General features: G+C 42.5%; 2 protein-coding genes across 2 annotated transcripts; one reads left to right on the forward strand and one right to left on the reverse strand.

The window, feature by feature from the left end:
• Nucleotides 1–9,592: 9,592 nt before the first annotated feature.
• Nucleotides 9,593–15,371, reverse strand: LOC108937776 (atypical chemokine receptor 2). The gene is made up of 2 exons (XM_018757925.2): nucleotides 15,284–15,371; nucleotides 9,593–12,739 (listed from the first exon to the last, which is right to left on the reverse strand). The coding sequence occupies exons 1-2, from the start codon at nucleotides 15,331–15,333 to the stop codon at nucleotides 11,641–11,643; spliced, it is 1,149 nt and encodes a 382-aa protein (XP_018613441.1). The 5' UTR covers nucleotides 15,334–15,371; the 3' UTR covers nucleotides 9,593–11,640.
• A 2,699-nt stretch (nucleotides 15,372–18,070) lies between these two features.
• higd1a (HIG1 hypoxia inducible domain family, member 1A) lies at nucleotides 18,071–22,507 on the forward strand. Its single transcript, XM_018757926.2, has 4 exons — nucleotides 18,071–18,616; nucleotides 20,028–20,113; nucleotides 20,608–20,742; nucleotides 21,470–22,507. The coding sequence occupies exons 2-4, from the start codon at nucleotides 20,035–20,037 to the stop codon at nucleotides 21,526–21,528; spliced, it is 273 nt and encodes a 90-aa protein (XP_018613442.1). The 5' UTR covers nucleotides 18,071–18,616; nucleotides 20,028–20,034; the 3' UTR covers nucleotides 21,529–22,507.
• Nucleotides 22,508–27,380: the final 4,873 nt, after the last annotated feature.

The raw sequence follows: 27,380 nt of genomic DNA on the forward strand, positions 1-27,380 counted from the left end.
ATTCCCCATTTTACTCTTATTCTCAGTGAGTACATGCAATGATCTGAGCTCTGTGTTTTGCAGGTTTTACCAGAAGCAGTGATGCCATCTGACAGTAATGTGTGTGAGCTGGCTCTGGGGCAGCAGGCCAGTGCGTAGTAGAGACATATGAATTTCTTGTGTAGCATGAGCTGAGATAAACCAGGCCCATTACTACATCCCTGTACTCTCCCTTTCAGCCTAACGGGAACTCATGCATTACAGTGATAGTTGCATTTATGTAGTCCAGGTTCCGGCTGGGCAAGGCCATTAATTTTACTAAAGTTCTTGGGCAACTTGCTCATGACTGTTACAGTAGGGCTCTTCCTCAGTCAGCCTCCATGTTTGTGCCAGGTGTACATTTCTTTTCCAGGTGTATATTTGGTTGGACGTGACATCCAAATCAGCCTTAACACTTGGCAGTTTATTACAGAATTTTATGTTTAATTTTTTTTTCTTTTTGGGAAACATGACCAAATATCTTACAGCTCTCCAGCAAATTAGATGGAATGACACAAGCCAGTTACATTTTGCTTTTTTTAGAATCTCAGGAAATTTCTGTTTTGGTTTCTCAGCAGCCAGACAGTAGGGTGTTTCCTTCACAACATCTGGGAATGTTCAAGATGCATTTCTACGCCAGTGAGAATTCACATAGTGAAAGATCTGAGGAGGAAGAAAGGAGCAGCCAGAAACACTGTTAGTTGTGGTTGGTTCTCTATCTCTGCTGCTTTTCTGGGCATAATGATACTAGTTCCCGAGCTGCAAACTTTGAACCCAGCATTCCCTCTAAACTATCTCATGAATTTCCATTGCTTCCTCACAGGAGATCTCACCCAACCAACCACCACTTCCTATGGTCATGCAGAGGAAGGACTGGTTGCAATGCAGATGCCAGCATGAAAGAGAGCAGCAGAAGCAGCATAGTGCTTAATGCTGTCACCTTACAAACAAAGGACATGGGACTGAATCCAACCTCTTTCTGCAGTACCCTTGATCAAGGTACTTATCCTGAAATACACACACACACACACACACATTTTCAGAACCGCTTGTCCCATACAGGGTCGCGGGGAACCGGAGCCTACCCGGCAACACAGGGCGTAAGGCCAGAAGGGGAGGGGACACACCCAGGATGGGACGCCAGTCCGTCGCAAGGCACCCCAAGCAGGACTCGAACCCCGGACCCACCAGAGAGCAGGACCCGGTCCAGCCCACCGCGCCCCCGCGCCCCCGCGATCTAAACACACACACACACACACACATTTTCAGAACCGCTCATCCCATACGGGGTCACGGGGAACCGGAGCCTACCCGGCAACACAGGGCGTAAGGCCGGAGAGGGAGGGGACACACCCAGGATGGGACGCCAGTCCGTCGCAAGGCACCCCAAGCAGGACTCGAACCCCGGACCCACCAGAGAGCAGGACCCGGTCCAGCCCACCGCGCCACCGCGCCCCCGTGATCTAAACACAATATTTAAAATGTAACTAGTTACATTGGGTTTTTCTCCACATTTTGCCCCTCTGTATGTTAACAGCATCGGGTGGGTGAGGGCAAGTCCTGGACTTGGAGCCCGTTTTCCAGTAATAGTGGTGTGAAGGGTAACTGTGCCTTTATTCAGATTAATAACATGTCAAAGTTTTTTCTTCATCTGTCCTGATATGCCCTTTTGAAGCTGAAGTAATTTTTGCCTTTACAACTTTGCTCTGCCTCCAGGCAATCCACTGTTAATCACCAGGTGGACATGAGAAGGGCAAAAGAGAAAGCCCCTGGTGGATTGAAAGAAACACTGGTTGAAAAACACTTGCTTTTTCTCCACTTTTGGCCACAGATAAGCAGCACAAGAATAATGAATACATGGCTCGGATTCATTGCGTGTTAGTTTGGGTCTCTTCACTGTTGCTTATTTTCTTTTCCTGAAGGTCGGTGTCTCTCTGATAGGAAGGAATTTCTCAGAGTCATATCCTTCTGTTAGGAAAACAGTTTTTTCTGTTATTTTCCATAAAGCAAAACACAGCTCAACAACTTAAAATGTACTTTTAACTTCTTCTGAGTAGCACAGCTGCTTCCAATCTGAAATCTGAACTTTCTGAATGCCCCTTGTTGCATAATGGCCTTGATCAAGGTACTTATACTGAACTGATACAGCGAAAATTACCTTAAATGGATAAATCAATGTAGAGTTACGTAACACAGGAAGGCACCTTTCATAAAGGTGTTAATTTAATAAAAGTTAAGAGTATCCTAAAATGTTAAATCTGTCACTACCACTCTCCACACCCTGGTCCAGGTCATGATGATGTCCTGCCTGGACTACTGCAACTCCCCCCTGTCTGCTGTTCTGGCTACCTGCATTAAACCTCTCCAGCTCATACAAAATACACACACACACATTTTCAGAACCGCTTGTCCCATACGGGGTCACGGAGCCTACCCGGTAACACAGGGCGTAAGGCCGGAGGGGGAGGGGACACACCCAGGACGGGACGCCAGTCCGTCGCAAGGCACCCCAAGCGGGACTCGAACAACAGACCCACTGAAGAGCAGGACCCGGTCCAACCCACTGCGCCACTGCGCCACCGCGCCCCCCCTTCATACAAAATACTGTGGTATGAATTGTCTTTGACCTTTCAAAGTGTCCCCATGTATTTCTAAAACTGTTCAATTCCAAAAATTCCTTAAAATTAAGATTTCCAAGCATTCCTTTTGCAAAAAGTTACAGTATTACAATAAGAGCTTTGTATGTTGTTAAAGAAAGAAAGTATACACACACACACACAGAGTCTTAAACCGTCAAGTCGATTCCAAAAGCTCAAAAATGGGGGAAAAGCAATATTGTAAAACAAACAATTCAGTTTATTGAGAATGACAAGGGATCTTTATACCGTTCAATAAATCACATTTCTTAACTTGCACTTCTGGAAACATATACCCATTAGAATTGTATACATACATACTGAATACCTCATCATAGACATGTGTCGTTTAACCTTTTCAGGCCAGTATTAATACTGACAGTTGAAAAATAATTACTATCTAATGCTAATTTCCAATGGCTGCCTGGAAAGGGTTAATAAGGAATATTTAAAGAGATAAGTCAAAAATTTTGCAGTATCTCTAAGTACTGAATATACAGCACAGTTTCCATAAGAACAGGACCTTGATTTGACCAGCAAACCTGCCGAGTCAAATACCTACAATCAATGGAAGATCATGTACAAGGTCAATGTCAAAATTATTGCCTGTTCTTATCAACAGCGTGCTACAGATGCATATGCTTGAAACAGAATTACAAAGCAAGAACAATATAGGTGTCAGGGAGGAACACTGGGTACAGGCAAGTGGAGGACCCCAGCGCAGGTGAGTCTTTATTCAGGTAATCAGGTTCCGGGAACAAGGTGAACTCAAGATCAGGGACAGGCAAAGGTCTGAGACACGCAAACATCATAAATGGGGCAATCTAAGTCGTGGTCAAGAAAAACAAGCAAACGGTCAGGAACCTGGCAAGGCCACTGATCCTGCAAAGCACGAGGCAATTGCAAGAATCCACATCTGTGTGTGGATGCAGACCTCCTTTTATCCTGCGTCCCCTTGATTGTCGGCAGGTGTTGCTGCTTTGCTCATTGTTGGGGGCCTGACAATAGGTTTGATATTAGAGCTCTTCAGACTAGCGCCTCTTTTTATGTAAGTTCACCGCTTTTGGAAAATACTTGTTCGCTCAGGACGGATGTTTCTATTACAGACCGAATGACTCTCCCTCTTCATGTTCAACCTAGTAGCGATTTGACGAAACGTCCTCTATCTGTCTGAATTATACTGACGCCGACACTAAGATTTTAGTGAGTGGTTTTGTGAAACTCTCCGAATGACTTGGTATGGACTGCAGATTTTTGTAAATCTGTTTTAAGATGATTAAGATTATGAATGTTAAACTAGAAATGTATGTAACGACAGGGGGTGCGGTGGCGCAGTGGGTTGGACCACAGTCCTGCTGTCCGGTGGGTCTGGGGTTCGAGTCCCGCTTGGGGTACCTTGCGACGGACTGGCGTCCCGTCCTGGGTGTGTCCCCTCCCCCTCCGGCCTTACGCCCTGTGTTGCCGGGTAGGCTCCGGTTCCCCCGTGACCCCGTATGGGACAAGCGGCTCTGAAAATGTGTGTGTGTGTGTGTATGTAACGACATAACTTGGAGAGCTGGCTGTTTTAGCTGGAAAGGGTGGAAAGACTTAAGAATTGGTTGCTGTCTCCCTCTCCTGGAAGCAATATGAATTACTTTTTTTTTACATTTTCTATCTTTGCGCCAACCTTAAAAATGACAGAAAACAGAAATAAGCTGTCTACTCTGATTCCTCTTTAATACTCACCGTTGACTCTTTTTACACATAATAAAAACCAACATTTCTCATCTCCTTACTGATTGTAAACACTTAGGAACAGCAGACGTGTGCTGTAAACAGTGCAAGTGTGAGCATAACATATCCAAAACTTCTGATTTGTTTGTGTTTGCTTTACTGCCAACAAATGCCTGGAGATGGAAACACCAATGATGTTTGCTGGGCAATAAACTAATTACAAAACAGACAAGTGAAGAAAATCCGATTAAACATTGTTAACTTGACCATTTGCAACGCGAGGGGCCAGGGTAATTCTAAATGACTAGATAAACCAAGTTTTCGGAAACACACACAGGCCATTTTAATTTTTTTTTCATGGGGAAGGAAATGACTGTATGTTTACAGCATGAATTACAGAGATCAGCGAGTAGTTAGTGCTTCAGGCCTTTCCGTTCCATTAGAATGTTGCTGGATTAATTTCACTTACCTGGAATTATTTCAGCAAAATACACAACTGTATAAGTGGGATATCAGTGTCAGCCAAAAAAACAAATAATCATAGAAATAATAATGCACAGGACCACACTGTACTGTACAGATAAAGGACACACAGGTGAAATGTCTCTGTGTGAGCAGCAGGCATGCAAGGTGCACAGAAACACCCTGCAGTGCAATAAATGGCATCGGAGAACAACATGATGAACTTTTGAGCCAGGAAGCCAACGGGCCTGGGTTTGACTGCACCAGGCTCATTGCTAGCCCTTCCTGATGGCCTACAGGGAGGAAGAAGGAACATGTTAACACACAGTGGTCAGCACTATTGCTGGGCTCGCTTCATTGCAAGCAATTTATTTGAACATCAGCACTAGAGAAATAATGCTTTTGGTCTGAGGACCTTGTTTCCTTCAGGACCTCTGCCTACAGCTAGCCTTCCCAGCTTGCTTAGCATCCCCAGGCTCTCTCTTAAGAGACTCGTAGACACAGTCACCCCATCATTTTCCCCAGAAGTGCCCCCAGTGGTTGCACACCCACATTTCACATTATTCCCCATATGCAACCATTTACATTTAGGAGTTTCTCTCCAAAAACAGTAACGTGGGGTCGTTACAGTATCAAAGAAAATTTCTTTGCATTCCTGGCTTTGAAATTCATCTGACACTCCCAAATAAATCCAAATATTTTTGGATGACATGTTGAATGTATATTTGTGTGGTAGAAGCAGCTGTTAGAACTTGTAGGAATCCACAATCTAGGGTAACTTTAAGATCAATTGATCGTCTGTCTATCCCATATTATCATATGAAAACATCAGGGTAATACACATTGCTTATGGGCATTCAAGACAACATCTGTTGGAAGATTAGATCAATATACAGTTGAATGGGTCTGTTAATGTGATGACAGTGATTACTCGTGATTATTTGCATCTAAATGAAACTGTGTGAGAATGCTGACATATCCCAGTTCTTGTTACTAGATGGTGGTCAAACCATTTGGTGATAAGGAAGTTTGGGGTAGCTAGCAGTTGGGGATTGATTCCTATGAAGGCTTCCTTGCCTTTGATGCTTTGTTTGAAGGTATCACCTCTAAAACTTTGTGTAAGGTCACACCTTTAAGGACTGCCCACTGAATGTCTATAAAACTACAATGTATGTCTCCCTTAGTTAGACTTGATGACTACAGCGCGAAACAGCACGTTCTGATGTTGTAAACTGATGCTCTCATCTGCAGTAAAGAATCCTGCTGAAGATACTTCCAGGTCTCCTGGTCTTCTCTGCAAATTCCCAACAAACTGCATCACAAATGAGGCCCAGATGTAGTTTTGCTGTGTGGTTTACTCATCTTGGAGTTCTGTTCTTTTCGGACATGACAATGGAGCAGAGAAAATGAGCTGTACTGCTGGAAATTTAGCTGTGGCTTGGAAGTTGTTGCTCAGTCTCAGGAACAGTGCAGTGTACTACAGACTCTCCAGAACAAAAAATTAGACCATGAGTTACATTAATAAAGGTGGCAAAATTCTTGAATGACCTGCTTCAGGAAATCTAATTCTGAAATCCATAATCAATTTTCAGTGCTAGATCTGGTGGTTAAGGTTCCTGCATTACTCAACCCCAGAGTCTACGTTGAAAAAATGTCCATTGATAGCATAGGGTAAAGTGTGGCATAGGTGTACTGCCTGTGCTGGATGGTATCCAAGCTGGCTGCTGAAATTTGAACCTTGACCAAAATAGCTCCATTGCAGATTTGTGGTTTCTGTAGATATTTTTCCCTGAAATAAAACTCAGACACACCCAGCTACATCTGTGGGTGAACTACGAGGGATCATATAGGCTTGAAGATAAGAAGATGGTTATGAACAATTTTCTCTTCATGCTGACTGACTCATCTCCCTCCCTCTTTCTTCTCACACTGTCTGTCATGAGCATAGGCTGAAAATCACACATGGTCTTTATGACTGATGGCCCTTTGATCATTCACTCAACTTCACCTCTCCTGATCTCTATCTGCTCCCTTCCCAGCCACCCAGGGAGGAGGCGTGAGGGACAGAGGGAGCTCATTGGAGACCAAACTGAGAATCTACACACCTTGAGACTCTTTCTGAGCTGTAGTAAGTGACCTGTATGTGTCAGGGTGCACATCCTTTGACCAGAGTTTTGAAAACAGATATTTCAAAGCGCTTAGAGAACCAAAAACAGATGCAACACATATTTCTTTTCCAGGTGTATATTTGGTTGGACGTGACATCCAAATCAGCCTTAACACTTGGCAGTTTATTACAGAATTTTATGTTTAATTTTTTTTTCTTTTTGGGAAACATGACCAAATATCTTACAGCTCTCCAGCAAATTAGATGGAATGACACAAGCCAGTTACATTTTGCTTTTTTTAGAATCTCAGGAAATTTCTGTTTTGGTTTCTCAGCAGCCAGACAGTAGGGTGTTTCCTTCACAACATCTGGGAATGTTCAAGATGCATTTCTACGCCAGTGAGAATTCACATAGTGAAAGATCTGAGGAGGAAGAAAGGAGCAGCCAGAAACACTGTTAGTTGTGGTTGGTTCTCTATCTCTGCTGCTTTTCTGGGCATAATGATACTAGTTCCCGAGCTGCAAACTTTGAACCCAGCATTCCCTCTAAACTATCTCATGAATTTCCATTGCTTCCTCACAGGAGATCTCACCCAACCAACCACCACTTCCTATGGTCATGCAGAGGAAGGACTGGTTGCAATGCAGATGCCAGCATGAAAGAGAGCAGCAGAAGCAGCATAGTGCTTAATGCTGTCACCTTACAAACAAAGGACATGGGACTGAATCCAACCTCTTTCTGCAGTACCCTTGATCAAGGTACTTATCCTGAAATACACACACACACACACACACACACACACACACACACACACACACACACACACACATTTTCAGAACCGCTTGTCCCATACAGGGTCGCGGGGAACCGGAGCCTACCCGGCAACACAGGGCGTAAGGCCAGAAGGGGAGGGGACACACCCAGGATGGGACGCCAGTCCGTCGCAAGGCACCCCAAGCAGGACTCGAACCCCGGACCCACCAGAGAGCAGGACCCGGTCCAGCCCACCGCGCCCCCGCGCCCCCGCGATCTAAACACACACACACACACACACACACACATTTTCAGAACCGCTCATCCCATACGGGGTCACGGGGAACCGGAGCCTACCTGGCAACACAGGGCGTAAGGCCGGAGAGGGAGGGGACACACCCAGGATGGGACGCCAGTCCGTCGCAAGGCACCCCAAGCAGGACTCGAACCCCGGACCCACCAGAGAGCAGGACCCGGTCCAGCCCACCGCGCCACCGCGCCCCCGCGATCTAAACACAATATTTAAAATGTAACTAGTTACATTGGGTTTTTCTCCACATTTTGCCCCTCTGTATGTTAACAGCATCGGGTGGGTGAGGGCAAGTCCTGGACTTGGAGCCCGTTTTCCAGTAATAGTGGTGTGAAGGGTAACTGTGCCTTTATTCAGATTAATAACATGTCAAAGTTTTTTCTTCATCTGTCCTGATATGCCCTTTTGAAGCTGAAGTAATTTTTGCCTTTACAACTTTGCTCTGCCTCCAGGCAATCCACTGTTAATCACCAGGTGGACATGAGAAGGGCAAAAGAGAAAGCCCCTGGTGGATTGAAAGAAACACTGGTTGAAAAACACTTGCTTTTTCTCCACTTTTGGCCACAGATAAGCAGCACAAGAATAATGAATACATGGCTCGGATTCATTGCGTGTTAGTTTGGGTCTCTTCACTGTTGCTTATTTTCTTTTCCTGAAGGTCGGTGTCTCTCTGATAGGAAGGAATTTCTCAGAGTCATATCCTTCTGTTAGGAAAACAGTTTTTTCTGTTATTTTCCATAAAGCAAAACACAGCTCAACAACTTAAAATGTACTTTTAACTTCTTCTGAGTAGCACAGCTGCTTCCAATCTGAAATCTGAACTTTCTGAATGCCCCTTGTTGCATAATGGCCTTGATCAAGGTACTTATACTGAACTGATACAGCGAAAATTACCTTAAATGGATAAATCAATGTAGAGTTACGTAACACAGGAAGGCACCTTTCATAAAGGTGTTAATTTAATAAAAGTTAAGAGTATCCTAAAATGTTAAATCTGTCACTACCACTCTCCACACCCTGGTCCAGGTCATGATGATGTCCTGCCTGGACTACTGCAACTCCCCCCTGTCTGCTGTTCTGGCTACCTGCATTAAACCTCTCCAGCTCATACAAAATACACACACACACACATTTTCAGAACCGCTTGTCCCATACGGGGTCACGGAGCCTACCCGGTAACACAGGGCGTAAGGCCGGAGGGGGAGGGGACACACCCAGGACGGGACGCCAGTCCGTCGCAAGGCACCCCAAGCGGGACTCGAACAACAGACCCACTGAAGAGCAGGACCCGGTCCAACCCACTGCGCCACTGCGCCACCGCGCCCCCCCTTCATACAAAATACTGTGGTATGAATTGTCTTTGACCTTTCAAAGTGTCCCCATGTATTTCTAAAACTGTTCAATTCCAAAAATTCCTTAAAATTAAGATTTCCAAGCATTCCTTTTGCAAAAAGTTACAGTATTACAATAAGAGCTTTGTATGTTGTTAAAGAAAGAAAGTATACACACACACACACAGAGTCTTAAACCGTCAAGTCGATTCCAAAAGCTCAAAAATGGGGGAAAAGCAATATTGTAAAACAAACAATTCAGTTTATTGAGAATGACAAGGGATCTTTATACCGTTCAATAAATCACATTTCTTAACTTGCACTTCTGGAAACATATACCCATTAGAATTGTATACATACATACTGAATACCTCATCATAGACATGTGTCGTTTAACCTTTTCAGGCCAGTATTAATACTGACAGTTGAAAAATAATTACTATCTAATGCTAATTTCCAATGGCTGCCTGGAAAGGGTTAATAAGGAATATTTAAAGAGATAAGTCAAAAATTTTGCAGTATCTCTAAGTACTGAATATACAGCACAGTTTCCATAAGAACAGGACCTTGATTTGACCAGCAAACCTGCCGAGTCAAATACCTACAATCAATGGAAGATCATGTACAAGGTCAATGTCAAAATTATTGCCTGTTCTTATCAACAGCGTGCTACAGATGCATATGCTTGAAACAGAATTACAAAGCAAGAACAATATAGGTGTCAGGGAGGAACACTGGGTACAGGCAAGTGGAGGACCCCAGCGCAGGTGAGTCTTTATTCAGGTAATCAGGTTCCGGGAACAAGGTGAACTCAAGATCAGGGACAGGCAAAGGTCTGAGACACGCAAACATCATAAATGGGGCAATCTAAGTCGTGGTCAAGAAAAACAAGCAAACGGTCAGGAACCTGGCAAGGCCACTGATCCTGCAAAGCACGAGGCAATTGCAAGAATCCACATCTGTGTGTGGATGCAGACCTCCTTTTATCCTGCGTCCCCTTGATTGTCGGCAGGTGTTGCTGCTTTGCTCATTGTTGGGGGCCTGACAATAGGTTTGATATTAGAGCTCTTCAGACTAGCGCCTCTTTTTATGTAAGTTCACCGCTTTTGGAAAATACTTGTTCGCTCAGGACGGATGTTTCTATTACAGACCGAATGACTCTCCCTCTTCATGTTCAACCTAGTAGCGATTTGACGAAACGTCCTCTATCTGTCTGAATTATACTGACGCCGACACTAAGATTTTAGTGAGTGGTTTTGTGAAACTCTCCGAATGACTTGGTATGGACTGCAGATTTTTGTAAATCTGTTTTAAGATGATTAAGATTATGAATGTTAAACTAGAAATGTATGTAACGACATAACTTGGAGAGCTGGCTGTTTTAGCTGGAAAGGGTGGAAAGACTTAAGAATTGGTTGCTGTCTCCCTCTCCTGGAAGCAATATGAATTACTTTTTTTTTACATTTTCTATCTTTGCGCCAACCTTAAAAATGACAGAAAACAGAAATAAGCTGTCTACTCTGATTCCTCTTTAATACTCACCGTTGACTCTTTTTACACATAATAAAAACCAACATTTCTCATCTCCTTACTGATCGTAAACACTTAGGAACAGCAGACGTGTGCTGTAAACAGTGCAAGTGTGAGCGTAACATATCCAAAACTTCTGATTTGTTTGTGTTTGCTTTACTGCCAACAAATGCCTGGAGATGGAAACACCAATGATGTTTGCTGGGCAATAAACTAATTACAAAACAGACAAGTGAAGAAAATCCGATTAAACATTGTTAACTTGACCATTTGCAACGCGAGGGGCCAGGGTAATTCTAAATGACTAGATAAACCAAGTTTTCGGAAACACACACAGGCCATTTTAATTTTTTTTTCATGGGGAAGGAAATGACTGTATGTTTACAGCATGAATTACAGAGATCAGCGAGTAGTTAGTGCTTCAGGCCTTTCCGTTCCATTAGAATGTTGCTGGATTAATTTCACTTACCTGGAATTATTTCAGCAAAATACACAACTGTATAAGTGGGATATCAGTGTCAGCCAAAAAAACAAATAATCATAGAAATAATAATGCACAGGACCACACTGTACTGTACAGATAAAGGACACACAGGTGAAATGTCTCTGTGTGAGCAGCAGGCATGCAAGGTGCACAGAAACACCCTGCAGTGCAATAAATGGCATCGGAGAACAACATGATGAACTTTTGAGCCAGGAAGCCAATGGGCCTGGGTTTGACTGCACCAGGCTCATTGCTAGCCCTTCCTGATGGCCTACAGGGAGGAAGAAGGAACATGTTAACACACAGTGGTCAGCACTATTGTTGGGCTCGGTGCTGACATTGGACTTGTGCTTCCTGTGCACTCCAAGGAGTACTCCCTCCCCCGATGGCACATCCTCTTCAGTATCTTGCTGAGCTCATTCCGAAACCTCCTGTTAACGGCAGCGTACATAAGAAGATTCAGACAAGCGTGTACAAAGGCTAAGCTCTCCGTGAAGTGCGTGGCAAAGTCCAGGTTAGCGCTCAGGGCGCAGTCCGAGAGGACATGGAGGTCCTGCAGGGAGTGCAGGAAGACCATCAGGTTGTAGGGGAACCAGAACAGAAAGAAGACCCCCAGCAGCAGCAGAGCCAGCCAGAGCACTTTGAACTTCTTCCTCATGCCTGATCTAGGCATCACACACAGGATGCGCAGGAAGAAGAAGGACATGGCGAGGAAGGGCAGGAGGAATCCACAAATGTTCAGCTGGAACTTCATGAAAAGTCTCCAGGGCGAGATGTGCACTTCTCCAAAGCTGTACACGCACTGCATCTTTCCATCTGTCTCCTCGACAGTGGCAAAGGCGAGGCTCGGTACAGCTGACAAACAGGCGAGGATCCACACGGCAACACACATTGAGGCCCTCCGGCCTCGTGCCGTGCGCTCATTGCAAGCCCAGACCACGCAGAGGTAGGCCTCAAGACTCATGCAAGTGATGAAGAAGATGCTGCTGTACAGATTCAGAGTGAAAACGGCAGTGAGGGTTTTGCAGCCTGCGGAACCAAAGAGCCAGTGGGAGTGCGCAGACACGGCCCAGAATGGCAGAGTGACTGCAAACAGCATGTCGGAAAGGGCCATATTGAGAAGGAGCAGAGATGCAACACCCCTCAGCCTGGTGCACTTGAGCAGAATAATGGCCAGCAGCAGATTGCCTGCTATACTGAGCACAGTCAGGATGGAGTACAATGTGGGCAGAAAAATTCTCTGAAAAGCCCTCACATGCGACTTGTCACAAGGTGCATATTGGTCCTGGTCATGCTCTTCATAATATAGACTGTAGTCATATATATACTCCAGCTCTGCAGTAGTGTTTACTGTTGTTTCCACTGCGGTCATGATGAAGTTTCCAATTGGAAGGCTGAAAAAACAGAGGTACAATTTGAATGAATGAATGAATGAATGAATGAATGAATGAATGAAGCAAGCCTTATTAATTCCAAGCGGAAATTCTCATTGGTTGCAGCAGCATACAATGTACAACATACCCCCACAAACAAAGACATACTTGGAAGACACATGGATGAATAAATATAAATAAATAAATAAATAAACAAAGAAAAAAACACACATACACACACAGAAACTGCTTGTCCCAAATGGGGTCACAGTGAACCAGAGCCTAACCCAGCAACACTTGGCACAAGGCTGGATTCTACTCTCCTCTCTTAATGAGCTTGGGATCAAAGGTGCAACACTAAGATGGTTTGAGTCCTACCTATCTGACAGATCCTATCAAGTGGTCTGGCGGAGCTCTCATTCTCCTCCTCTGCCTCTCTCAACCGGTGTCCCGCAAGGCTCGGTACTGGGTCCTCTTTTTTTCTCGATCTACAGCTCCTCCCTCAGTCCAGTCATAGCCTCCCATGGATTCAAATGTCACTGCTATGCTGATGATACCCAGCTTTTCCTCTCCTTTCCACCTGGTGCGTCAGACATCTCCGCACTCATTGCTGCCTGCCTGTCGGACATCTCTTCATGGATGTCTGATCACCACCTCCAACTCAACTTCTCCAAAACAGAGATTCTTCAGCTCCCAGCTGGCCTGTCCTCTTATCATGGTCTATCAATCTAACTGGACAACTCACTCATTTCACCTACCTCCTTGGTTAAGAGTATGGGAGTAACGATTGACACGATCTGTTTTTCTATCAGCACATCGAAGCCACAACCTGGTCCTGCAGATACATCCTGCATGATATTCGTAGGATCCGTCCCTACCTCACAATTGACTCTGCCCAACTACTTGTCCAGGCCATAGTGACTTGCCATCTGGACTACTGCAACTCTCTCCCATGTGGCCTTCCTGCTACTGCCATCAAACCTCTGCAGCTTCTACAAAATGCTGCTGCACGAGTTGTATTTGATTTGCCAAAGCGTTCCCACGTGTCTCCTCTACTCATATCTCTGCACTGGCTTCCTATAGCTGCCCAAATCAAATACAAGACCCTGGTTATTGTCTACAAATGCATCAATAGAACTGCTCCCAGCTATTTACAGGACTTGATCAACCGCTACACCCCAGCCAGACCCTTTCGCTCGTCTGCTTCTGCTCGCTTGGTGGTCCCGCGCATGAAAGATAAAGCACGGAGGTTCTCGGTTCTGGCTCCGTTGTGGTGGAATGACCTTCCCTCTCACTCAGAACTGTGGAAACTCTGTCTTCATTCAAGAAGGGTCTGAAAACTCACCTTTTCCGGACCCATTTCGCCCAAGATCTCTCCTGCTTATGTATGGTGTAAATGTTCATGCACTGTAACTTCTTGAGCATCCCCAGGTAAGCCTTTATTCAGCCACTACTCTGGCATTGTATGTGATTGTTTGTGTATCCTATAATAGAAAAAAAATGGTAGGAGGTATCAGGATTTGTCTATCCTGTATTTTATGCACCTACTTGAACGATGAACATCGGTCCAGCAAGAGGAAGGTAACAAACTATGTTTACTTGAGTCACATGTCTGCAGCTGTATCTCTTTCTCTTAATGTAATGCATAAATTGTATTTTTGCTGAGATGTATGCTGCTTTGGACAAAAGCGTCTGCTAAATGAATAAATGTAAATGTAAGGCAGGAAGGGGAGGGGTCACAGCCAGGACAGGACACCAGTCCGTTACAAGGCACCCCAAGCAGGACTCGAACCCCAGAACCGCCAGAGGGCAGGACCCAGCCAAGTCTGCTGCGCCACCGTACCCTCCTAATAAATAATATACATGATAAATAATCAAGGGGCTGAGTGAGGTGAGATGATCAGCTCAGTGCCACTTGGTCATTAAGTGGTTGTTCACCTCCCTGGCAGATGTATGTTGCTCATTTAAAAGTGCTGGATGGAACACAAGCGCTCCAGAGTGAACATGAAAAAAATGTGTTTATGGTGAAAAACCGCAGGCCATCAGTTGCAGCAATACAAAGTTAGTCAGACTAAAGGACATCTGAGATGAAGCTGCCTGCCTTCTCTAAATAACCAGCACTAAAGTAGTCACCACTAGGAGTTTTATCAATAACTTTTGTCTGACACCTTTTCCCCAAGACAAATAGAAAGGGAAAGATTCAGCTTTCTCCTGATTCACTTGTTTGTACAGCACCGTGGTCTTACTCTGTCAATCCAGAGTAAATAATAACCAAAGCAACAAAGGCAGAAAGAGGGATTTGTAGCTGGACTCTTCTGCTTCCAAGACAACAGGCCTAACCACTGTGCCACTTTCTGGCCCCGGTACATGAACCACTGTGATGGGTATATAAATGCAATTGCTTGCTAGTTTGTGCAAACTGAAAATGCTATTACTTCTGACAACAAAGAGAAAATGATATATGCTGATCATATCATGTAAACAAAAAACTTTTTATGAAGATGAAGATAATTATTGTCGACACAAAATGGATGAAAACATGTAAAATAAGGAGCGCAGTCTTACCGTGGTTCTGGGTTCGGATGTGTGCCAGATGTTTTGCTTCCAGTCTTCATCCTCCTGTGGAAAGTATGCAGGCTACCTCCCCCTTGCTGCACTGTAGCAGTATATTATTTTCGGTTTTCTCGTCATTCTTTTGGAAAACCTTGAACTGTCATCACTCACAACTGTTATGTTATTGTCTGAACTATTGTTTCATCTTATCAAGTGGAAGACCCACTGACACTGATGTCTTTTTAATGCCAAACTGCAATAGGAGTAACTCCTTAACATTAAAGTTTTTCTCAGGCTGAATGCGAACCGAGTTTATAAGAATTTACAGAATGATGTGAGTAACTGGTCATTTGCACCAGTCACTTTGGACACAAATAAAAAATTCCAGGGAAGAAGCCAAGTAAAAAATGTGTAACGCAAAGTGTGCAGCTTGAGCTGTGGTATCCCTGTGATGACCCCTATGGTGCTTTCTAGAAATAAATGAGCTTATTTTGTTCAAAAAATGGCTATTTTTGAATATGAAAATCAGCTTGGAAGATCAGATAAGGTTGCTCTGTCCGTGCAAGTGCTGAGCTGCAAACACCACCCAACTGTCATTTTTGATGCATGGATCAAGAAAAACTATTTAGACACATTACTGGAATTACATACATTTTAAATGGGAAAAAAGTTTATTACATAGAGCTTGTTGGTATTATTTGTAAAACGAGAAAAGGACTCACAATAGCTATATTTCCATTTATTCATTTAGCAGACATCTTTCTCCAAAGCGACGTACATCTCAGAGAAAATACAATTTAGTTATAATAATAATAATAATAATAATAATAATAATAGTTATGAACAATAATACCTATAAAAATAGTAGCTTTGCTGTTTCACAGAGCATGGGTGGTGCGAGAGGACATGGGTTCAACCCTGCTCAGTCTGTGTGGAGTTTGCATGTTCTCCCCGTGTCTGCATGGGTTTCTTCCGGGTGCTCTGGTTTCCACCCACAGTCCAAAGACATGCTGTTCAAGTGGATTGGTGATTCTAATGTCACCCAAAGTATGTGAGTGAGGGAAAGAAGGTGTGTTTCACTGGTCTATGGATCAGTGACTCATTGTCAATAGTGTATCTAGTAGTGTAAGTCACCTTGGGTGAATAAGGTATGGGCTGATAACATTACATAGTGTTTACTGGAACTGATTTGTACTTATTCTTAAGGACTCTTGTCTTATAATGTGAGTGTGATTAGACTGAATCCCACCTCCTGCTGTAGTGCCCCTGACTAAGGTATGGACCTGGGGAACTCAGCCACCCCCTGTACAAGACATCTGTAACACCTGGTGCTTTCGAAAAGCAAAGAGTACTGTATCATTAAAGTCCTCAGTCATCGTGCACACACACTTTTTTCTCTCCTCCCCTCTGGCAGGAGGCTCAGAACTATTTGTACTCGCCCCACATGACTCAGAGACCGATTTGTGCCCACAAAAGCCCTAGCAGCTCAACACCCTTCCGTACTGAGAGCTGCACAAAAGGCTCGTCCTGTTGTGTTTCTGTACAAATTGCCTCAATGTTTGACACCAACGTTTATTGTCTGTGCATTTATTGTCTACTTGTATTGTAACGACCCGCGTTACTGGCGAGTGTCACGTTCGAGCGGGAGAATGAGGTCATTGTAAATAGTTGGATTGTGGGTAAAATGTGAATTAAGTGTTCAACCGCTGTGGGAACTCAAAGGCCGGGTAATAGTAAAATGGGTGAGGGTGTTTACGAGTGATAATAAGAGGAAAGCCTCATGGGTGTTAAAATTGGCTTGAAATACAGGTCCTGAAGAAAAGGGACTGATTAGTCTTTGATCTGACAGCGTTATTTCTTTGTGTTAGAGGCTATATCTCTCCCATTGTATGCAGGTGTTCCTGACGCCCGTGCGTCCCTCCTGCTTCTCCTCATCCCAACCCAGAGCGCAGCACATTACAGCATTCATAACTTTAAGTGTATGCGGGAGACTGTCATGCAAGTATGAATTTCGTTGTGCGATGTACACAACTTGTGGAGACAAGATAATAATAAAATAGACCTTGAACTAATGCAGTAAAATGTCCTACTCTGTATAAATAGGTAAATCGATGTAGAGCTCATAAGATAGCATCGTAAGCTGCTCTGGAGGGAGGTTAGGTTTCGCACGCACGCAGGCCAGCTATTACGTTAGAGCACTGGAAGAGGTGAAGACAAAGTGAATGCAGGAGGGAACTCTGTGACATTCTTCTATGTATTTGATTGAAACGTTAAGATTTTCTTTAGGTTATATTATTAATTAAAAATAATGTTAAAATGTGTAGTGCTACAAAAGAAACGCGATTTGTGTCTGTGGGACGCTCTAATCATGTTTTGATGTCGCTCTTTTAGGGTTAAATCATTGTAAACTTACTGAGTCACTGTGAGTAAACGTGTCTTTCTGTCTCGTCACTGTGATGCAGGACTCAGTTCTTCCCATATTGCTACAAAGAAAAAATGTGTTTAACAGCTAACAGTACAACAACGTAAGCCACCACGTGGCATGTTCTGCACATATTGATATTTGCAGCAATTTTGTCGTTTTTAAGCATTTTGCAAAACATATTTTAACGCTTACTCTGTGTTCATTACCGTGTTGGTTATTAAAAGTTATTTAACAACCTGTAATTATAACACTTACAAAACCCATCGATATTTTGACAAGAAGATTTATTCCCTTATTTCCAGTCACAACGCGTAAACGTAAGTTGTGGATATTTTGACCCAAAGGACGCTCCGTAGTTTCGAAACCAGTACGTAGCAGTTCACAGAAAATTACAGGCGGTGACTTCAGCTGTGTTCAGGGAAATTATCTTTTAGAAGTTTACACGACTATTGCATTAAATGTGTAAGAACGTAAAAGTAACGTAAAAAGAATGGTGACACTCCAAATATTCAGAGAGACTTCACAATTATGTTGTCGGTCTGATATCGCTGATACTGACAGACTTGTCGTACGTATGTATGCTAGTATGAGCTTAAATATTCGTACTGCATTTATGTTATATAATTTCAATATATTTTTCTTTTCTACATTTTTTTTACAGCGGTATTTACCTGGGAGTGTTATTTTCTTTAAATAAACTAATATAGGCAACATACGATAATTATAAGGTATCTTACGCAATCGAAGTTGTGATTGGCGGATGTAGAATGACGCCACGAAAACGCAGTACATAAGAACATCCTGTGCCGGTTAGCACGTGGCTGCGTAAAGGAAAGTCAAATTACTTTGTATTGTGCAGTGTGATCGGTGCCGGTTCCATTACAAAGCTATACTAAAACTGTAGTAACCGCTAACTAAAGGTGAGTAGTTTTTTTTGTGTCGTTGACGGACGTTACTTTTAGGGTTTGGATATTTATCAGTTTCTTCATTCTTGTTCAGCCTTTTTTTTCCCCACGTTTGTTTATGTCCCAGCACTCAAAACGCTCTTTCTTTTCTAGCTTGTTCACAAGGTTCTTAGAAGTGTGTTTAAAATTAATGTTTATGCCTGTTACAAAAGGTAGCGGTAAAGGTTTAAATTATTTTGTGTCCCTAGTAGCGGTCTCTTTGCCGCTGATGTCGTCGGTAACGCGTGACCTTCAGTCGAATTGGGTCTGACCCCGCACTTGACCCTTCTGTTAAATGGGTGAACATGATGTCTTCCTGTTCAGTCAGTGTATTTAAAAAACGAGTGACTTATTTGTGGTAACTGCTTGCACTTCCTTCACTGCTATATTTTAATCACCCCTCTTTTTTCTAATGATTAATAAATGCAATTTTTCTGTAGTTTATCTTGTAATGGCCTGTGACTGCAAACTGTCTGTACCGGAGGTAATACAGCATTCTTATCATGGTATGGTGATATTTACCTAGGAGTGAACCTTGTGATCTGTACTAATTCATGATTAAAATTTGGTGTTAATTCTCCAGTGGCCAGGTTACTGTCTAAATCTGAATATTTGCACATCCCAAGCTTTCAGACATGTTTCATCAGTGGTCAAAAGTTATGAAGTGCTGGTCTATTGTTGACTTTCACAATTTGTATTTGCACACCTGAAATAATGGTTTTGGGATTTTGTAGTTTAAACATGTTTCGATTCATGTTTGCACAGCCATTTAGACCAATGAGACAACAGCTTTCAAACTTAAGGATTGTCTAAGAGCTTAAAAAAAGTGTAACTTCTTCCATACTACAATTTGTTAGTAACTGTTAGTAAAATAGGCTTTCATTAAATCTTTTGCCACCAAATATTGCCATGTCTAGCTGGTGTGCAGTTCTAATGATATGTCCTTGTGCTCTGTGATGCAAGTTTTGAAGTAATATGGTAGCACTCTGACTGGGTTCAGAGGTCCTGTTGCAGTCTTGCAAGAGCTTTAAGGTATTGATGTTATTGGACATCTCTTAATTTTAGTCAGTCATTGAGGGGAATGAAGCAGCTAAATGGAGGTAAAGCACTGTGGTGTTCACAGAATGGGCATGGGTTCTGAAGAATGTGGTCTGGACCTGCATGATGACGAGTGTTGAGATGCTAAAAAATACTCAGGAAACTTGATATACACAGGATACTACAGCTGTGGTAGAGGCTGGATCTTGAACTAGTAACATCTAGGTTCCATGTATGAAGACATTACTTATGTTATGCTGATGAATGAATGCTCAAATAAGTAACTTTAAAATGTGACCTGACATTTGGTTGTTTTGTAATCTCTTACAACATGCCACCACCTTTTCAGAGTCGTGATGTCGTCTGTTGAGAACTATGAAGAGTTGGAGTCAAAGCTCATGAGAAAGGTGAAGGAGAACCCGTTTGTTCCTGCAGGTATTTTCTAAAATTTATACCTCAAGGGTTTTTTTTAAAAGCTTTTAGCATGCAAACACTTAAGAGGTTGTAATTGGATTACATTGGATTGGATTAGGGGGGTGCGGTGGCGCAGTGGGTTGGACCGCAGTCCTACTCTCCGGTGGGTCTGGGGTTCGAGTCCCGCTTGGGGTGCCTTGTGATGGACTGGCGTCCCATCCTGGGTGTGTCCCCTTCCCCCTCCGGCCTTACGCCCTGTGTTGCCGGGTTGGCTCCGGTTCCCCGTGACCCCGTAAGGGACAAGCGGTTCTGGAAGTGTGTGTGTGTGTGTGTGTGTGTGTGTGTGTGTGTGTATTGGATTATACAATAGTTAACACACACACACACATTTTCAGAACCGCTCGTCCCTTGCAATTTTTAATAGCAAACAAATTGCTTTATTTTGTGCTTGGATCCGTAGCTTGGCTAACAATAAACTGAACAAAAGACATGGTATGATTGTGTTTGTGCTTCAGGAATAGCAGGATGTGCTGCAATTGTCGCCTATGGCCTTTACAAGCTGAAGAGCAGAGGAAATACGAAGATGTCCGTACACCTCATCCATATGCGTGTGGCAGCCCAGGGCTTTGTGGTTGGTGCAATGACACTTGGTATGTACTAACTGTTTGCATACAGGAAGCGGTAGCCCTGAGACTCATGACATGTAATAAATTTGTAATTAATCTTGCCTCATTTCTGGTGGAAGACCAGTATATTTTCACCTATTGTCATTCTGCTTCCTGTCATTAGTTGCTGTGAAGGAGGTTTTTAGAGATTTGTTGATCCTTAAAGCAGTTTATGGTTAAAATTAATCTAAAATGCTCCCATTGGATTTAAGAAATTCATTGGTTGCAATGGAAGTTGCACAGGACTGCAGTAGCACCCAGTGGTAGCAGAATTCACTGGAGCAAGTGAATACCATGTTCATTGTGTAGCCTGTGGTCTCTTCTGCTCACATGGTCCAAAACCTATTCATTAACTTCTGTAGCACTGGTGTTCATACTCAAACCCATCCAGAACATCAGACCCCCAGGCTAAACACAGGCAGCCTTTTCACTCACTCGCTCACTCACACCGCTGTCACAGCTGTAGTCTTCAGTGGCATATAACAACCGAAGCAACAAGAGAACCATAAATGACTTTGACAGCTACTCTACCTTAACTGTGGTGTATGAGACAAAAAAAAAAAAACACTAAAAATGTAGAAAACACTGCTGCTAAATCCAAATCCTGACATAATCAGATGTGAATAAACTTGACAGTGAGAAATAACAATGTCTGAAATTGTTTAAAATGTTTTTTTTTCTTTTTTTTTTTTTTTTTCTTCCCTTCCCACAGGGGTTGTCTACTCAATGTATAAAGAATACTTCACAAAGCCAAGAGTTCAAGAAAAATGAATGGGAGAAATTTTAATTTTAGCTGTACATTAGTTTCATTACTGTAGTTCATACAGACTTTTGTGCAAGTTGCACTTAATGAGGCTGTATGCATTTAAACATTTTGCTTTTTGCTCATGTATTGTGGTTGGGAGGTGAGTGAGCATGATGTGTAGCACCTTCGCTTTGGAAGAGGATAATGTTTATGAACTGACTTCTCATCCTTTTATGTTGTAAAAGACAACTGTTGGTACATGAGACCATTCAGCATTTCTACCAGAGAACTTGGATTGAAACATTTTCCGTGTCAGTACAGAAATGTGTAGCTCTTGGCTGAAATTGCTTCCAGTAAGTTGATTTTGGTAGATGCTCAAATTTCTACCTGTTTATATGGCAGGATTAACAGGAGCAATGTGGAGTTTGAGGGGAAAAATGGGGAAATGCTTTAGAATAATTGGTCCAATGCAACTAGTTTTTAATGTGACTTTGCAGCTAAACAAAACACTTTCTATGGGCTACTATAGCAGGAACCTGTCAGAAGCTAGACTGCTGGGTTTCTGAACTTTTTCAAACATTTTGAAAACTAGAATACTTGTTTTACTTTTAAACATGGGGTGGGTTTTTTTTTTTTTTTTTTTTTTTTTAAGCTACCTTGTCATTTGTATTCATCTGCTTTAGCCTCCCCCCTTCAAATTTTGTTTCAAAGTAATTCTTCTCAATGGTGCCACATACTGTTTTGAGGACCACCTAACTTATGTAGTGTGTATGTATATATTTAAAAATAGTGTGGATAAACCAGTTTTATTCTAATTTGATATAATTGTGGTGTAAAGACATGCTTGAAAAATATTGGGTTTGGATGCAGTTGAGTGTCAAGTGACTGACATGTACGTTAACTTCAGCAGAACCAGGTTGTCTGACAGCTGTTTGAGTAAAAATGAAATGTATGTTAAATGCAGTTATTCTGTATATTTTGAGAGAAATAAAAGCTTTTATTCAAGTGGCTGGTACTGTTAGTCTTTATTATGAATGCAAATGTTTACTGTTCTTATGAAACCACCTTTTTGTGTCTTGATTTGAGGCCTTCCTTCACAATGGAGTAACTACCACTGTAGTTATTGCATGCATATCTCCAAGAACCTGGGGTAGAGCAGGGCACAACAGACCATATCTTGGAGCTGGTCTAGGAATGCTTGGGGATTCACCAAGAGGAGCCAGCAAGTGGGGCAGAAAAAGTGATGAGGAATACCTGCTCAGCTTGTTGGCACCACAACACGTTCCAGGGCATGCAGATGGAAACTAAACTAGAAACCTCCCTCCCTCCCTCCCTGGAGGATGGGGAAATCATGGTGATGTAGAACTGACTTCAATGTAAGTCACAAGCAAGACAACACAAAGTGTACACACACACACACACACACACACACACAATTTCAGAACCGCTTGTCCCATACGGGGTCACGGGGAACCGGAGCCTACCCGGGAACACAGGGGCGTAAGGCCAGAGGGGGAGGGAACACACCCAGGACGGGACGCCAGTCCGTCGCAAGGCACCCCAAGCAGGACTTGAACCCCAGACCCACCGGACAGCAGGACTGTGGTCCAACCCACTGCGCCACCACACCCCCCACAACACAAAGTAGTTCTTCTTAAATTAACTTGTGTTACAGCTGGTAGTATAGTGGTTCGTGTTGCTGCTTTCGGACCCAAAGGTTACAGGTTTGATTCCCAGCTGTAGTACCCTTGAGCAATGTACTTGCTCTAAACTGCTTCTATTTTTTATTTTTTTATTTTTATTTTTTTTTTTTTAAAAAATTACCCATCTGTCTAAATTTGTAAACAATGGTACCTTAACATTGTAAGTCAGCAAATAATAGATGTATGGTGCATATGGTCAAATCTGTTGCCATGGAAACAATTAAAGGGCTAAACATAATTGGACCGGATTTGCCTCTATGTTAACAACTGTTTTACACAGCAACCTCAAGCTATTTTTTTGTATTATACTCATATTTTAGCACAATGGTCTAATCAGACAGCTGGTTATTTTGGTAGGATTACATCTTCATTATTCTGTAAAATGACAAATTAACATTATTTAAAGAATTCAGTAATTGGAAAATTTGGAAGTGTGTTGTGTGAAAACATACGGTTAAAATAAGCGGTATTTTAAAAATGCTTTTAGATATGAGTGAATGTGGTGAAATCTTATTTCTGAAAGGTGTAACAATGCAGCTTATCCAACCTATATTTTTATACTCTATGTGCGGTAATGACAGTGGTTTAGAGGTGACATAAGTGATGAATAGTTTTATTAATGCATAGTCATTTGACAGGGTCAGTACCAGTGGTGTGTTGTATGTGTAGCCTTCGAGCTCTTCTATAATACTTAAGTTTCTGAAGAAACTGCTTTCTGTTTAGAAATATACTTTGATTCAGGTACACTTTTGCCACTCTTCGGTTGAACTGGTGACATCGGTTGCAGTTACTGTGTAACTTGTGTGTGTGTGTGCTCGCACACAATTACCTTACAATGGACTGGTTTCACATCCTGAGTATACCCTGACTTGCGTAGCACTCGGAGCTTCCCGGATAGGCTTCAGACAACCTTGACCCTGCATTGGACCAGTGGATAACAACAGTGAACCAGCCCCTTCTTGCACTAGAACTGTTCACTTTTAAGGTTTAAAAGTTTTGATTAAGCTACTTTGATTCTCTAGGTTTTGGTGAATTCATCAGCTGTCAGTCACATTTTCCAAAAACCATTTTATTCAAAAAAGCCATTTAAGGGAAAAATGCACTTAATTGCTGTCAGTGTGCTTCTCCGGCTGAGTTCATTGGCCACTCTTTGCTGTCAGTCACAGTTTTCTGTCTAACCAGTCGGGTGCCATCACCACACATAGCACTAACTCTTCAGGAATGGGCAGTTGGGACATCTCAGCCAAGCTGCTCCCTTTAGGGTAAAAATCCATAGCTTCACTTCTGAGCCTGTTCATGTGGGAAAAAACTAATGCTTGTTTATTTTTCATTTAACTGACACCTGTATCCAAAGCAACCTACTACTGTTCACTGATTTGTACAGCATGGTGGTGATATTTGTACTGGAGAATTTCAGGGTAAGTTTATCTCTTACATCCCCACCACAGTCCATCCTCAGTCACCATGTCAACAAAGACTTGCAATGAATCAGAGTCAACATGTATGAAGATGGTGAGGGAGAATCCATTTGTCCCTGCAGGTATTATTTTTGCATTTGTCTTCTTCACAGCTTTGTGTCACAGTAAGTGTAAAAAGTTACAACACCTACTAAAGGATTGCATTAACTAAGTAATGCATTAATATTTTTAACAATGGTAAAGTGACATTAATTTATGTAACACAAAACAGACGTAACTAGTTATTTTTAAAGAACTCAGTAAATGTTATTCAAATATTTTTAGTGGGGCAAACAAATTTGATTTGTACTTAACAGTAATTTTGCAAAGCACAAATGATGACACTAGATCCTTGTTTTATGAAAATTTGCTTTAGAATGTTTTTGAATATTCAAACATTTTCCACATTTTTTATTTACCACTTGTCCCGTTGTTCCTTCTTCAAAGTTTCCATCTGTTAAAGATCAAAAGCTACCTGCACTTCCACAGCCAACCTTTAGTAAGCAGTAAAATGCATACAGAAACAGAATAGGAGTGTGAGAGTACCTTAATTCAACTCCTACAGTGTTTACAGCATTTACAGCATTTACAACTCCTGTCTGGTGATCCCGAGTGTCAGTGATCAATGCCCGTATATGAGATGAATTAGTCAACAACTGGCATTGAATAGGACATTGCTGAGGGAACATTTTTATTTAAAGTAATTTTAAATTAGAAATGTTAAAATGAAGTCTTACAAAGTATATTTATTATAGCTACAGAAATATTTTCAGAAAACTTTACCTGTAATAAACACTGAGGAATGTCTGTCTTAGTTGTGTACATAATAAAGAAGGTTTGTGTGGCTCTGTGATGGACTCGTGTCCCATCCAGGGTGTACCCTACCTCGTGCGTTATGCTTCCAGGACAGACTGGACTACAGGGACTCTTGTGTTGCACGAGTGGTTATTGATAATGGGTTGACTGATGGATGTGTTACAGATCATTTATTTTATGTTTTGCCTTTTATCTGTTTTAACAGCACCTAAATAACTGCAGGGGTGCCTTTATTATGTACCTGTCTTAGTGACTTGGTGATGAAAATGACAGGTTGCAGACACACTTCTGGTCCCAGCTGTGTTGGTAAGCTAGTGTTACTTGGTATTGTGGCAGTACAAAAGCTTTCTTTTCTTGTTCCTTCTGCATGTCAGGAGTTGCTGGATGTGCTGCAACTGTGGCATATGGCCTCTACAGGCTGAAGAGCAGATGGGACACTAAGATGTCCATGCGCCTCATGCGCATGCGTGTGGCAGCCCAGGGCTTTGTGGTCGGAGCAGTGGCCTTTGGTATGTAGTACCAGCAGACAGTAACATCTAGGACCATTTTATGTTAGAAACTCACAACAGTAAACCAGTTCACCCATCACTGGCTACTAATGGATGCTTAAAACACCAAATTTATCCAATACTCTGTTTTGTTGCAAAATTGTGTAGACAGCTGTAAAAGTACAGTTTTCTGATTGATATACAGTTCTTTCTGTTTTTCGCATACAAATTTAAGTACAATTGGTATTCAGATGAAAGAAATATATTTAGATCGGTAACACAAACAACTGTTTTGATCATATGTGGAATATACAAACTCTGAAATTAGATTAGTTCAGTTGCTGTTTTTAACACTTTTGATGAATTATTATTATTATTATTATTATTATTATTTGCAGGGATTGTCTACACAGTCTACAGAGAGTACAGTGTGAAGCCAGGAGTTCAAGAAAAATGAACTGGACAAATGAAATTCAGCACCTGTAAAGTTTTTAGTTCTGAAATTGTTACAACTATTTTGCACGAGAGGTTGCTTTCAGTAAATTTATTGTGGTACAGAAAGTTTTTTACAATTATACACGTAATTTAACTGGATTAAAAATCAAAAATTTCACCAAGACAGCAGTGGGGCAGCTATTTTCCATGCAATGGGAGCAATTGCATTTTTTAATCAAATATTTCTTAAAAATATTGACGTTATGGAAGACGACTGCGTGGTGTTGGACGTCAGATAGTTATATTTAAAATGTTTATTTTCAACATAAACCACAATTTCTTCTTCTGTACTTGTCTTTTTTTCAGTATATTTTCCTCCTTGCCCTAGGAAAATAGAGCGTCTGACAAGTTACCTCGGCTGGAGGTCAGAAGTAGCAGTGGTTCCCAGTCTTGGGCGAGTGTTAGAACACCTACGGTCACATTCGTTTTTATTACAGGAACTACGGTTATTGCTCCGTTATTGGAGAAACTACGGTACAATCTGTTGCCATGGAAACTATTGCAGTCAAGTATTGTGACGAGGCAAAAGAAAGATTCACGTCAGCCCTTCCTGATGTTCACTGGAGCAGCGACAGATATCAGCAAGTACGCGTACATATGATATAGACACACTCTGGCAGACTCTCGCTGAAACCGCTTGTCCGTACGGGGTGGCGGCGAGCTGGAGCCTAACCCAGCAACACAGGATGTAAGGCTGGAGGGGACACACCCAGGAGGTGACGCCAGAAAGTCACAAGGCACCCCAAGCGGGACTCGAACCCCGGACCCGCCAGAGAGCGGGACCTGGCCGCGCCCACTGCGCCACCACGCCCCCCCTCAGCAAGTACGTTGGCAATAATGCACTCATAATGCACTCCGGGGACAGATTTTCCTGACGGACTTGCACCTCAAACTAGCCTCGCACACCCCAACAGGCACT

This window comes from Scleropages formosus, chromosome 7 (assembly GCF_900964775.1).
Source record: "Scleropages formosus chromosome 7, fSclFor1.1, whole genome shotgun sequence".
Lineage (NCBI taxonomy): Eukaryota > Metazoa > Chordata > Actinopteri > Osteoglossiformes > Osteoglossidae > Scleropages > Scleropages formosus.